Source organism: Salvelinus alpinus, chromosome 14 (assembly GCF_045679555.1).
Source record: "Salvelinus alpinus chromosome 14, SLU_Salpinus.1, whole genome shotgun sequence".
Taxonomy (NCBI): domain Eukaryota; kingdom Metazoa; phylum Chordata; class Actinopteri; order Salmoniformes; family Salmonidae; genus Salvelinus; species Salvelinus alpinus.
In genome coordinates, this window is record NC_092099.1 from 46,292,946 (window position 1) to 46,307,461 (window position 14,516).

Consider the following 14,516-nt stretch of genomic DNA (forward strand, 5'->3'; position numbering starts at 1 on the left):
TTTACCGACAGACATGGCCAATTGAATAGCCTATCATTATAGAATATGCATAAAATGCATCCTCCAATTGCAACGTTTGCCTATGCCCACACATATTGTCTCAAGAAAATGTTATATTTTTAATACCCTCAAACACCAAGTTAGGCATATGCTACCAACTTTCAATTATCCATCATCCCTGTTAATCATGAATAATAATTCTTCACGTTTTACCTGTGAAAGTCCAAACTGCATCTCCCTTCCAATCATTTGATGTCAATCAGTTTCATGGGAATCAGCATTTCAATCTTCTTGAATGACTGTTTCCTGAGTTAATTAGAGCAGATGATGTTAACTAACTATTAGCCTGTCTTGCATTTTGTTTCAATCAAAGCAGACATCCTGCATAGTGGCTCTGAGTTTTGGTGCATAATGATATGTTTTTAACTATTCAGCTTCAGCTAACCATCCTAAAATCTCATTAGAAATTAGGTGTTTTTTTGTGGTTACCGTAATGTTATAGACCTGCTATGCTATTCATTATGTAAAATAGAAATACAACTTTATGTGATCTTGTGAGACATTGATTCAGCTTTGATCTAAGTTTACTAGAGAGCACCATTGTGAGAAGTGATCATCTTCTATTTGTAATTCTAATAAGTGATGAGTAGGACTATTAGGCAACATATCTTGACGAGTGTCATTTTAAGCGACAGATGCACTCTTCGTGGTTCTGAAAGGACAGTGCCAGGATCACACAATGACTTTAGAGAGGTTGACCCAGCTTTTGGTGCTGAAGGATGGCTGAAGGACGGCTGAAGGATAGCTGAAGGATAGATCTGTGCATTCGGCCAGTTCAGGAAGAAACAACAATAATTTGCAGTAGGCATAGTATAACTATTTGTAGGCTACAGCCTAATGTAAGCCTGGTGTGGTGTATTCATGCATCTCAATAAACTATTACTTAAATGCATTATTACCTCCAACTTGGCCCAATTCACATTTCCAATTGCCCACCCTGACATACCGAGCTAGAATGAGCCGTGCGGTCTCAACCAATAGCCAATGTAGGCTAAATATTCCAAGCAGGGCTACAGCCCCTTCCAGAAAGGTTCGGGTACCTTGGGCTTTGGGTGTCTTCGTCAGAACGGCGTCACCGTAACCAAGAGGTCACATGTATAGTTCTGGGTACCACTGAGCAAGCGTAGAGAGGGGGTGTGTGGAGTTTAATAAACATCAAGGCAGACATACGGTGAATTACCGTTCATATTAGCCAAAGTGGTCAAGCCTTCGACGGGCCTCTGCACACGTAGCCTATAGTGAGTCATTATTCTGGCCACCGCCAGAGAGAACAGGGAGGAAACCACCATGTACCTCTAGGCTGCTATACATATTCATTTGGTTTGTCTTTCTATCCTTTTCTTTGTTATTTTTGTGGCAATTAAATAGAATTGATTTAGAATTTACCAGAATTAATTTTCCAGAAATAGTTTTACCTGCTCCGTCTATTCTCAGACTGAAAAAAGCAGTACACCCCTGCTAGTATAACACTGGTGTTACAGTCAAAAAGCAGCACAACAGTTTTCATTATTATTATTATCATTAGCATTATTATTAGCATTATTAGTATTATTATTAGCATTATTATTATTAGCATGATCATTATTATTATTATTAGCATTATTATTATTATTCATCATTATTATTATTATCATGATCTGTTATCACAGCTGCAGGAATAAGAGGTGTGCCCATGTCGTCCCTTATTCCATTCCTGGATTATCTGCAGGATTACAGATTAACCAGGGAGGGAATGAGAATAGGTGCTAGGCAGTTGCCAGAATGGTGACATCAGATCTGCTCAATTTAGTGCAGGTGGTTTGTTAAGACTACCTTTTATTGTGATGGTACACTTCACATTTAACTAATGCATGATGTACTGGGGATACTAATAAAGTCGACGTCATTGTGTGAGACGCAGTGTGATTTATGATACGAGGATGCAGACGATGTGGGGTTTGTCATCTGTGCTTGCAGGCCGCACCACAGCTACAGTAGCAGCAAGCAGGAAGTAACCTGGCGGAGGTGTGTGTATGGGAAGCCACTCATAGTGGAACCAGAAACTACAGTGCTGCAGGTAACAGGGGCTCTACTCATTGTATCTGACTGTATAATAGAACATCTTGTCTCATTTTTGTAGATAGTAACTGCTTCGGCAATGAAATCAGGCTTCTTAAAGTTTGTTGGTATTTTGTTTTTTAGGCGTGTGAGAAGGTGGGAGTGCATCGCTTCTGTTACCATTAGCGCCTGTCAGTTACAGGCAACTGTCCACTGTGTCGCAAGGAGATTGAGAAATCTCTAAAGGTATGGTATGTGTTTATGTGTTCTCTTATTAAAGGTTTCTAAATGTCTGGCATGTTCTGGTACCCTTGTTTGTGACCACATGCACATCTCTACTCAACCAGTGGCAGCATGTACCATGCCAGTATTTAACTAGGTAAGTAAGTTAAGAACAAACTCTTATTTTACAATGACGGCCAAACCCTAACGTCGCTGGGCCAATTGTGCACCGCCCTATGGGACTCCCAATCACGGTTGTGATACAGCCCGGGATCGAACCAGGGTCTGTAGTGACGCCTCTATCACTGAGATGCAGTGCCTTAGACCGTTGCGCCACATGATAGGGTTGGAACATTTGAACTGACTCTTGACAAGAGAAGGAAAGCTAGGTAGGTAGAATCAACTGCAAACGCATCATCCCTTTGATAGTCTGTTTCTCTATAGTGATGTTTGCATTACCTTCTTATTTGGTGATAATCACCAGTATTATAGTGTTTTTTTTATTACTTTTACTTACGTCTTCCGGTAGCCAGGGTGTGATGGAGTTTCTGTTGGCCAATCACCCTTTAGACTGCCCAACCTGTGACCCGGGGGGAGAATGTGACCTTCATGTAAAATCATAACATCATTGTTTCCTAAAGCTTCTAAGCCTCATTTAGAGGTTAGTCATGATGACGGTTCAGCCTGTGGGAGGGACTGGTTAGTCATGATGATGGTTCAGCCTGTGGGAGGGACTGGTTAGTCATGATGATGGTTCAGCCTGTGGGAGGGACTGGTTAGTCATGATGATGGTTCTGCCTGTGGGAGGGACTGGTTAGTCATGATGACGGTTCGGCCTGTGGGAGGGACTGGTTAGTCATGATGATAGTTCAGCCTGTGGGAGGGACTGGTTAGTCATGATGATGTTCAGCCTGTGGGAGGGACTGGTTAGTCATGATGATGGTTCAGCCTGTGGGAGGGACTGGTTAGTCATGATGATGGTTCAGCCTGTGGGAGGGACTGGTTAGTCATGATGATGGTTCAGCCTGTGGGAGGGACTGGTTAGTCATGATGATGGTTCAGCCTGTGGGAGGGACTGGTTAGTCATGATGATGGTTCAGCCCGTGGGAGGGACTGGTTAGTCATGATGATGGTTCAGCCCGTGGGAGGGACTGGTTAGTCATGATGATGGTTCAGCCTGTGGGAGGGACTGGTTAGTCATGATGATGGTTCAGCCTGTGGGAGGGACTGGTTAGTCATGATGATGGTTCAGCCTGTGGGAGGGACTGGTTAGTCATGATGATGGTTCGGCCTGTGAGAGGGACTGGTTAGTCATGATGATGGTTCAGCCTGTGGGAGGGACTGGTTAGTCATGATGATGGTTCAGCCTGTGGGAGGGACTGGTTAGTCATGATGATGGTTCAGCCTGTGGGAGGGACTGGTTAGTCATGATGATGGTTCAGCCTGTGGGAGGGACTGGTTAGTCATGATGATGGTTCATTCTGTGGGAGGGACTGGTTAGTCATGATGATGGTTCATTCTGTGGGAGGGACTGGTTAGTCATGATGATGGTTCATTCTGTGGGAGGGACTGGTTAGTCATGATGATGGTTCAGCCTGTGGGAGGGACTGGTTAGTCATGATGATGTTCAGCCTGTGGGAGGGACTGGTTAGTCATGATGATGGTTCAGCCTGTGGGAGGGACTGGTTAGTCATGATGATGGTTCAGCCTGTGGGAGGGACTGGTTAGTCATGATGATGGTTCATTCTGTGGGAGGGACTGGTTAGTCATGATGATGGTTCAGCCTGTGGGAGGGACTGGTTAGTCATGATGATGGTTCAGCCTGTGGGAGGGACTGGTTAGTCATGATGATGGTTCGGCCTGTGGGAGGGACTGGTTAGTCATGATGACGGTTCAGCCTGTGGGAGGGACTGGTTAGTCATGATGATGGTTCGGCCTGTGGGAGGGACTGGTTAGTCATGATGATGGTTCAGCCTGTGGGAGGGACTGGTTAGTCATGATGATGGTTCAGCCTGTGGGAGGGACTGGTTAGTCATGATGATGGTTCAGCCTGTGGGAGGGACTGGTTAGTCATGATGACGGTTCAGCCTGTGGGAGGGACTGGTTAGTCATGATGACGGTACAGCCTGTGGGAGGGACTGGTTAGTCATGATGACGGTTCAGCCTGTGGGAGGGACTGGTTAGTCATGATGATGGTTCATTCTGTGGGAGGGACTGGTTAGTCATGATGATGGTTCAGCCTGTGGGAGGGACTGGTTAGTCATGATGACGGTTCAGCCTGTGGGAGGGACTGGTTAGTCATGATGACGGTTCGGCCTGTGGGAGGGACTGGTTAGTCATGATGAGGGTTCGGCCTGTGGGAGGGACTGGTTAGTCATGATGATGGTTCAGCCTGTGGGAGGGACTGGTTAGTCATGATGATGGTTCAGCCCGTGGGAGGGACTGGTTAGTCATGATGACGGTTCAGCCCGTGGGAGGGACTGGTTAGTCAGGATGACGGTTCAGCCTGTGGGAGGGACTGGTTAGTCATGATGATGGTTCAGCCTGTGGGAGGGACTGGTTAGTCATGATGACGGTTCAGCCTGTGGGAGGGACTGGTTAGTCATGATGACGGTTCGGCCTGTGGGAGGGACTGGTTAGTCATGATGACGGTTCGGCCTGTGGGAGGGACTGGTTAGTCATGATGACGGTTCGGCCCGTGGGAGGGACTGGTTAGTCATGATGATGGTACAGCCTGTGGGAGGGACTGGTTAGTCATGATGACGGTTCAGCCTGTGGGAGGGACTGGTTAGTCAGAATGACGGTACAGCCTGTGGGAGGGACTGGTTAGTCAGAATGACGGTACAGCCTGTGGGAGGGACTGGTTAGTCATGATGACGGTTCGGCCTGTGGGAGGGACTGGTTAGTCATGATGATGGTTCGGCCTGTAGGAGGGACTGGTTAGTCATGATGATGGTTCGGCCTGTAGGAGGGACTGGTTAGTCATGATGATGGTTCGGCCTGTAGGAGGGACTGGTTAGTCATGATGATGGTTCAGCCTGTGGGAGGGACTGGTTAGTCATGATGATGGTTCGGCCTGTGGGAGGGACTGGTTAGTCATGATGATGGTTCAGCCTGTGGGAGGGACTGGTTAGTCATGATGAGGGTTCGGCCTGTGGGAGGGACTGGTTAGTCATGATGATGGTTCGGCCTGTAGGAGGGACTGGTTAGTCATGATGATGGTTCATTCTGTGGGAGGGACTGGTTAGTCATGATGATGGTTCGGCCTGTGGGAGGGACTGGTTAGTCATGATGACAGTTCAGCCTGTGAGAGGGACTGGTTAGTCATGATGATGGTTCAGCCTGTGGGAGGGACTGGTTAGTCATGATGATGGTTCAGCCTGTGGGAGGGACTGGTTAGTCATGATGATGGTTCAGCCTGTGGGAGGGACTGGTTAGTCATGATGATGGTTCAGCCTGTGGGAGGGACTGGCAACAAGGTTTTTGGCGTTGGACTTCTTAAAGGAACATGTTGCCATTGTGTGCTGACTGTGCAGGACCAGTGACCGGAGCCGCTTCTTAGAGAGCTGTGGAGGACAAGAACATTGGTCCCTTCATCAAGACCGTCATGACCCGCTGTATCCAGTCCACCCACTGTGTCCGGTGAGTCAGGCTAGTAATCATAGTATGGTCCACCTTGGAAGCATTCATTATAGAGGGCAACACCTTATTATTACCAAGAATTTCAAAGGGGCAGACATCTATGTGCCAAATCATTTTCCCCCCCTTTGTAGCTTTGCCAGTGAGATTACAGGTGTGGAGGATCTGGGGACCACTGGCAGGGGACCTGCAGATTGGCATTCGTGTGGAGAAGATGTTCATGTCGGCGCTGTCTGGGAATGTGATTGACGTACGCCCTGTGGGAGCATTGACTTCCAAGCTGTATGCCCTCACTTCCTGTCCCTGGGAGACCAGGTATGTGCTTTACACTGTTGTGTATACAGTACCATCCGGCTCTTGGAATAGAGTCCAAGTAGTAGTATATAGAGTTTCTCCAAGATGGCGTAGCAGTCGGACGTGTGTTTTTGTTTTGTCCCTTCCTGTCCATTGTAAACATAGTTTTTCCTATTTTTTTCCCCGTATATATATTTAATATTTTAATATCACTTTCTATCTACGGACTGAAAATAAGACTTTCCAGAAACAAGTCTCTCACTGTTGCCGCTTGCTATAGACCACCCTCTACCCTCAGCTGTGCCCTGGACACCCTATGTGAACTGATTGCCCCCGTCTATCTTCAGAGCTCGTGCTGCTAGGTGACTTAAACTGGGACATGCTTAACACCCCAGCCATCCTACAATCTAAGCTTGATGCCCTCAATCTCTCACAAATGATCAATGAACCCACCAGGTACAACCCCAACTCCGTAAACACGGGCACCCTCATAGATATCATCCTAACCAACTTGCCCTCCAAATATACCTCTGCTGTTTTCAACCAAGATCTCAGCGATCACTGCCTCATTGCCTGCATCCGTAACGGGTCTGCGGTCAAACGACCACCCCTCATCACTATCAAACGCTCCCTAAAACACTTCAGCGAGCAGGCCTTCCTAATCGACCTGGCCCGGGTATTCTGAAAGGATATAAAGTGCATTCCTCGCCATCTTAAATAAGCATGCCCCTTTCAAAAAATGTAGAACCAGGAACAGATATAGCCCTTAGTTCTCTCCAGACCTGACTGCCCTTGACCAGCACAAAAACATCCTGTGGCGTTCTGAATTAGCATCGAATAGCCCCCGTGATATGCAACTTTTCAGGGAAGTTAGGAACAAATATACACAGGCAGTTAGGAAAGCTAAGGCTAGCTTTTTCAAGCAGAAATTTGCATCCTGTAGCACAAACTCAAAAAAGTTCTGGGACACTGTAAAGTCCATGGAGAATAAGAGGCTAGGAAACTGAGGCTAGGAAACACTGTCAACACCGATAAATCCACTATAATTGAGAATTTTATTAAGCATTTTTCTACGGCTGGCCATGCTTTCCACCTGGCTACCGCTACCCCGGTCAACAGCCCTGCACTCCCCACAGCAACTCGCCCAAGCCTCCCCCATTTCTCCTTCACCCAAATCCAGATAGCTGATGTTCTTAAAGGACTGCAAAACCTGGACCTCTACAAATCACCCGGGCTAGACAATCTGGACCCTCTCTTTTAAAATGATCTGCCGAAATTGTTGCAACTCCTATTACTAGCCTGTTCAACCTCTCTTTCGTATCGTCTGAGATTCCCAAAGATTGGAAAGCTGCCGCGGTCATCCCCCTCTTCAAAGGGGGAGACACTCTAGACCCAAACTGTTATAGACCTATATCCATCTTACCCTGCCTGTCTAAGGTCTTCGAAAGCCAAGTCAACAAACAGATTACCGACCATTTCGAATCCCACCGTACCTTCTCCGCTATGCAATCTGGTTTCAGACCTGGTCATGGGTGCACCTCAGCCACGCTCAAGGTCCTAAACGATATCATAACCACCATCGATGAGAGACATTACTGTGCAGCCGTATTCATCGACCTGGCCAAGGCTTTCGACTCTGTCAATCACCACATTCTTATTGGCAGACTCGACAGCCTTGGTTTCTCAAATGGTTGCCTCGCCTGGTTCATCAACTACTTCTCTGATAGAGTTCAGTGTGTCAAATCGGAGGGCCTGTTGTCCGGACCTCTGGCAGTCTCTATGGGGGTGCCACAGGGTTCAATCCTCGGGCCGACTCTCTTTTCTGTATACATCAATGATGTCACTCTTGCTGCTGGTGTTTCTCTGATCCACCTCTACGCAGACGACACCATTCTGTATACTTCTGGCCCTTCTTTGGACACTGTGTTAGCTAACCTCCAGACGAGCTTCAATGCCATATAACTCTCATTCCATGGCCTCCAACTGCTCTTAAATGCAAGTTAAACTAAATGACCACTGCCTGCACCTGCCTGCCCTCTAACTTAGAATATGTGGACAACTACAAATACCTAGATGTCTGGTTAGACTGTAAACTCTCCTTCCAGACTCACATTAAGCATCTCCAATCCAAAATTAAATCTAGAATCGGCTTCCTATTTCGCAACAAGGCATCCTTCACTCATGCTGCCAAACATACCCTCGTAAAACTGACTATCCTACCGATCCTCGACTTCGGCGATGTCATCTATAAAATAGCCTCCAACACTCTACTCAGACTGCATCCGATTTGTTATCACAGTGCCATCCGTTTTGTCACCAAAGCCCCATATATCACCCACCACTTCGACCTGTACGCTCTCGTTGGCTGGCCATCGCTTCATAATCGTCGCCAAACCCACTGGCTCCAGGTCATCTACAAGTCTCTGCTAGGTAAAGCCCCGCCTTATCTCAGCTCACTGGTCACCATAGCAGCACCCACCCGCAGCACGCGCTCCAGCAGGTATATCTCACTGGTCATCCCCAAAGCCAACATCTCTCTTGGCCGCCTTTCCTTCCAGTTCTCTGCTGCCAATGACTGGAACGAACTGCAAAAATCACTGAAGCTGGAGACCCATATCTCCCTCACTAACTTTAAGCACCAGCTGTCAGAGCAGCTCACAGATCACTGCACCTGTACATAGCCCATCTGTAAACAGCCCATCCAATCTACCTCATCCCCATACTGTATTTATTTATTTATCTTGCTCCTTTGCACCCCAGTATCTCTACTTGCACATTCATCTTCTGCACATCTACCATTCCAGTGTCTAATTGCTATATTGTAATTACTTCGCCACCATGGCCTATTTATTGCCTTACCTCCCTTATCTTACCTCATTTGCCATAACTGTATATAGATGTTTCTTTTTTCTACTGTATTATTGACTGTATTTTTGTTTATTCCATGTGTAACTCTGTGTTGTTGTATGTGTCGAACTGCTGTGCTTTATCTTGTCCAGGTCGCAATTGTAAATGAGAACTTGTTCTCAACTAGCCTACCTGGTTAAATAAAGGTGAAATAAATAAAAAATAAAAGACCTTGGTGGTTATCAACTAATCTTTCTCTCCTCACAGGAAGACTGAATCCATTGACGTGCTGGATGCTGTGGGCAGCAACATCGTGGTGAGCACCCGGGGGGTGGTGAGGTCATGAGGAGTTTTGCCCCCCCCCCCCCCCGCATCTCCACATCTCCACAAGGTCATCAATGAGGAGTGGATCTCAGGTTAGACCAGGTAAACCTGAAGACCAGCTCATGTCACGTCCATACGGTCTTGACTGACCTTATCGGTCTGAAATTCACACTGAACTCCTTCTCTCCCCTGATGGCAGGTCTGCGTATGGTTGAAGCGACAGCGCCACAATCAGCCCAATGTGAAGCATCTGGCCAGCTGGCGGCCACTTCCTGGGAGGACGTGTTGACAATGACGGGGAAGGCGCTGGGGCCAATTGTGCGCCGCCCTATGGGACTCCCAATCACGGCCGGTTGTGATACAGCCTTGAATGCTTCTGTTTTATATTCAGACCTCCCTCCCCCATGTTATGTGTATCAACAAAGAGAGAACAGTCTATCCACAGTGTCTCATGACCTGAGTTGTAGCATGATCCTTGTTGATCTTGCTTTTGTGTGTTGTCCTTTTTTTAAACTCTCTGTAGACACCAGTAGCCGGTGACATCAGTGTGTTCGTTTGCAGTTGCAAGGAGCTCAAGGCACCAATGTCAAGGCCATTGTAGGAGGGATGATGGACGCAGAGGCTCTGATCGCCCTGAAAGATATGCTGAACCGCTTGCGTAGTGACAGTCTATGTACTGAGGAGATCTTCCCCATGGCAGGGGCTGGCCAATGCAGAGTTGCCAGTGCTTCAGCAGCGGTTGCAATGCCTGCTTGCCTCCCAGGATATTTCTGTTGGTAGAACGCCTGTGACAAGTTTACTTCTGGTGACGTTTCAAAAAGACATTCTACTCGAAAATGCATGAAAATTCAATGGATGTTGACACCATGGGAAACTGCACTGTAGGGAGATGAGGAGGAGCAAGCGGTGGCTGTGGGCTCCTGGCTCTCATTCACGCCACTGCTTGCTCTGTTTGCTACAAATATATGTTGTAACTTGTCACTGATCTTAAATGGATAGTGCGAGATTTTGTCAATTAAGCCCATTTCTACTTACCTAGAGTCATATGGATACCATTTTTATGTCTCTGTCTGCAGTTTGAAGGATGTTGACGGTAGTTTGTTTCGCAAGCCATTGCTAACTAGCGTTAGCGCAATGACTGGAAGTCTACAGGAACAACTAGCATGCTAGCGCAATTGCTAAATGAATATAGGGTAAACACTGGCTGAGCCTGAGGGGAACAGTGGAACATTACTACCTTCTGAATTCCTGCATCGCTGGCATTGAAGAGGGCGATTTGCTGCTCCTAGTTGGCACCAACCCACACTATGAGGCACCACTTTTCAACGCACGCATCAGAAAGATGTATAGCTGGGAGGTCGGGGTGGGATTTAAGTGCTGTCAAATCACTGGCATCTCAATTTGCATGTAAATAACTGCTTCCAGCTCCTGATTTACACTCTCTCTTTAAGTGGAAACTCTAAATCTGAAACGTGACTGGTGGTATTTTATGGATACTTCATGTACCCCTGGTAGTCGGCTTCACAACGAGCTGTAGGAGGCCTTGGTGGGGTGGGAGGTGGACCTGACCTACACTTAGGATCATCTGAGGGAGTCTGCTATGGTCCTGCAGGAAATAGTTTCTCTAAGGTAATCATCTATTATTTACATATCTCTGATGGTTGGTCACTAAGTGTAGTCATAGAGAATTCACTATGTCAACAATTATTAAAAAATCTTGTTCCTAGGTTCTTTCCGAGGCAAAGCATCCTGTAGTGGTGCTGGGCAGTGGTTCCCTGCAGAGGGGAATGGAGCCGCTATAAATGCAGCCATGTCCACCATTGCTCAGAATGCCAGCAGTGGAGTAGGAGAATGCTGGAAGGTTCTCAATGTACTTCACAGCTAATATCTACTACTGTACCTGATCTCACATTTTAGATTGATGGTGAATTAAAAAAAATAAATGCTATTGACAGATCAGTTTTCATAGCCAACTACCTCTTTGTTTATCTGTCACTTACCCCCATTTCCTGTTCCTCTTTGGGGGAGATGCTGGCTGCAATGCTCTTCCACAACAAGATACACAAAAACATTTTCAGATGTGCAGGACTTAGAATAATATCCATGATCTTTAAGTGAGTCTTGTGTCAGACTGAACGTAGTTTTAGTTTCATAACTCTACACAGGGCACCATGGAGGCTCTGGGGCGGCGATGGCTGACACCATTCTCCCTGGAGCAGCATACACAGAGAAATGTAGCACCTATGTGAACACTGAGGGCCGCGACCAGCAGACCAGGCTGGCTGTGACTGCTCCAGGCATGGCCAGGCAGGATTGGAAGATCATTCTGCCATATCTGAGGTAAACTAATGTTTCATCACACTAATCAGTGTATGTGTTCATGAGTTTGTATCATTGTTGTGGGGGGGGGGGGTTACCCTAAAGCTTGCTGGAGTGACATTGCTCCACGACACCATGGATGAGGTGCGTGACAGACTAGCGGAGGTTTCACCCAACCTGGTGCGCTATGATGATAGTACACCCACACAAACCCCTCTCCTCCCTGGAGCTCCAAAAATAATATAGTTAGTGGTCCTCTAATGACGGACATAGTTGGCCTAAGGAAAACCCCTCCTATAAACATGTTACTGTTATTTTGCCTATGGTTATTGAGGTTGTTAACTAATAATGTCTGTCTTCTACCGCAGGATGTGAATCAGACTGTCCTCACAGAGCCTCTGGTCCCTCCACAGCTCACTGTTCGAAACTTTTACATGACAGGTGAGTAGTGCTGAGCGATTAGTGCTTTTTGATGTCGGTTTCGGTTCGATTATTAAAAGATAATCACGGATTTCGGTTTAGATTACGTATTTTTAAACATTAAATTAATGTGGGTTGAATTTTTTTTAACTAGGCAAGTCAGTCAAGAACTAATTCTTATTTACACTGACAGCCTACCCGGGGAACAATGGGTTAACTGCCTTGTTCAGGGGCAGAACGACAGATTTATACCGTGTCAGCTCGGGGATTCGATCCAGCAACCTTTCGATTTACTGGCCCAACGCTCTAACCACTAGGCTACCTGCCGCTCCAAAAATTGAATGCTGTAACACAGACTAAAACAATTAATAAAAGGTAGTGACTGCCCGTTACTGCTTATTAACCATAGTTTATTCACATTTACTTTAATCAAATATTTCACTTGTGTAGGTTATATTACATTTGTTTTATTTGATGACTTTATTACTTCATCTCTTCTCTATAAAGCTGCTGTCTGGAAGAAAAACAACTTTTGTAGTTGAAAGTAAATAAGGCATACTTGTATGACTGCTGAATACCAACTATCAATCACTTAGATCATATTTTCAGGTAGAGATACCCTGGAATTTGGGGAATTTTGCTTAAATTCATCAAAAACGTTAGCTTAACAGTGAACCTTTTGTGGGATACACATAAGGTAATTCTAGGTCTTGTGCCATATTTTGGTTAAACTATCCCCAATTCAATGGAATTGCAACCCTCTGCATGCACAGTGCATTCTTCCATCACATACTCAACTGATTCTCAAGATCTTGCACACTAATGAGTATCAGGTTTCAGGTAAGACCCAAGTGCAGACTGTGTTGAAGTAACAATGTTTATTGCAACAACAGGGGCAGGCAAACGACAGGTCAAGACAGGCAGGGGTCGATAATACAGAGTAGTGGGGCCAAGGTACAGGACGGCAGGCAGGCTCAGAGGCAAGGGTCAAAAGGTCTCGGCTTCTGGGGCTGTAGCGGCATGCCAGCGCATCCGGCTTAACCTCCTTGGGTACCGGTCGGTGTTGCGGAAGCGAAGTGGCCCGGGCCTTACTGAACCCCTCCCGGAGGGCCTGGTACTCCGCGGGAATGACGGAGAGGTTTGGGGCTATTTCCAAGCCTCCAGGAAGATTTCCCCGGGCAGGCAGAGATGATTTCAGGCAGTGGGCGTGGCAGAATGGGCTCCAGCCCACGAAGGCATCAGTAGACTAGTCAATCGAGGGATTGTGTCGCTGGAGCCAAGAGAATCCCAATACCACAGGAACCTGCAGAGACTCAATTAGCAGGAATTGGATCGTCTTGCTGTGGTTCCCTGACACTCATAGGTTGATGAGAGTGGTATGGTGGGTGACCCGGCCTATAGAGCACCCGTCCTGCTCTCTAACATCCATGGGAATGGAGAGGGGTTGAGTGGGGATGCCCAGCTTAGACGCCAGGGTAACGTCCATAAGACTCATATCGGCCCCTCGAGTCGATGAGTATCTGGAGAGACTTGGACTGGTCGCCCCACAGCAGGGTGGCATGGAGATTGGGGCGAGTAGGGGGAGAAGCAACATTATCCTTAAGACCCACCAGAGTACTCATTCCTACCAATGAACTAGGTCTCTTGAAGGGACAGGTAGACACATAATGACCGGCAGTACCGCAATACAGACAACTCTGGGTGTTAAGTCTGCATCCGCATTCAGCTGGAGACAGCCTAGCCCTGCCGAGCTGCATCGGCTCGGGAAAAGGCACATCGGCAGTCTTCGGAGGCTCTTGGAGGAACTTGGGTAAACCCGGATCCTCTCGGGGACGAAGACACTAGGGACTTCCGGAATTCATCAGATGCACGGTGGGATCCTTGAGTGAGCGATTGGGAACGCAATCAGACCTCTTCTCCCTCCTACGTTCTCGTAGCCGAGATGCAATATGGCAGTCGTGCCAACATATCTCATCAGCCACCTGGTGGAAGGGACTTTGTGGATTTGAGGCTCTTTCCTCTGTTGCCTCCATCATCCTCCAAATCCTACCAACATCAGCCACCTCAGAGCGCAACTGGTCCTTGTTTGGGAACACACACACCAAAGCACTCAACACGCTGACCAATACAAGGGTTGAACAATTGGTGGCATTCCAGGAAAATGTGAGGCTTTTTGAGCCTGACAATGAGCCATCCTCAACAAGGTTGGAAAGTGACAGTGAAGATGAGGCCTCAGAGTCTGATGTTCAAGAGGTGGACATTGAGGAGGTCCAGGGAGAAGACATGGAAGCCTGAGAGGAAGACAACCAAAGCTTTAGTTTCTAGACTATCATTTTACAGATGCAATGGATCGT

General features: G+C 47.0%; 1 protein-coding gene across 8 annotated transcripts in view; it reads left to right on the plus strand.

Annotated features, from left to right (window-relative positions):
- LOC139538972 (INO80 complex subunit D-like) overlaps positions 1-14,516 on the plus strand; it is a 34,580-nt gene that overhangs the window by 2,035 nt on the left and 18,029 nt on the right. Inside the window, exons 2-9 of one of the 8 annotated variants that reach the window (XM_071341578.1) lie at positions 2,017-2,116; positions 2,242-2,343; positions 5,856-5,961; positions 6,093-6,273; positions 9,367-9,525; positions 9,623-11,347; positions 11,571-11,763; positions 12,111-12,183. In XM_071341578.1, coding sequence (XP_071197679.1) covers positions 12,177-12,183 — 7 coding nt within the window. In that variant the 5' untranslated portion in view covers positions 2,017-2,116; positions 2,242-2,343; positions 5,856-5,961; ... (3 more) ...; positions 11,571-11,763; positions 12,111-12,176. Of the gene's footprint in view, positions 1-2,016; positions 2,117-2,241; positions 2,344-2,377; positions 2,477-5,855; positions 5,962-6,092; positions 6,274-9,366; positions 9,526-9,622; positions 11,764-12,110; positions 12,184-14,516 lie in introns of all 8 variants that reach the window. The other 7 variants (XM_071341579.1, XM_071341582.1, XM_071341580.1 and 4 more) reach the window with 7 other exon arrangements.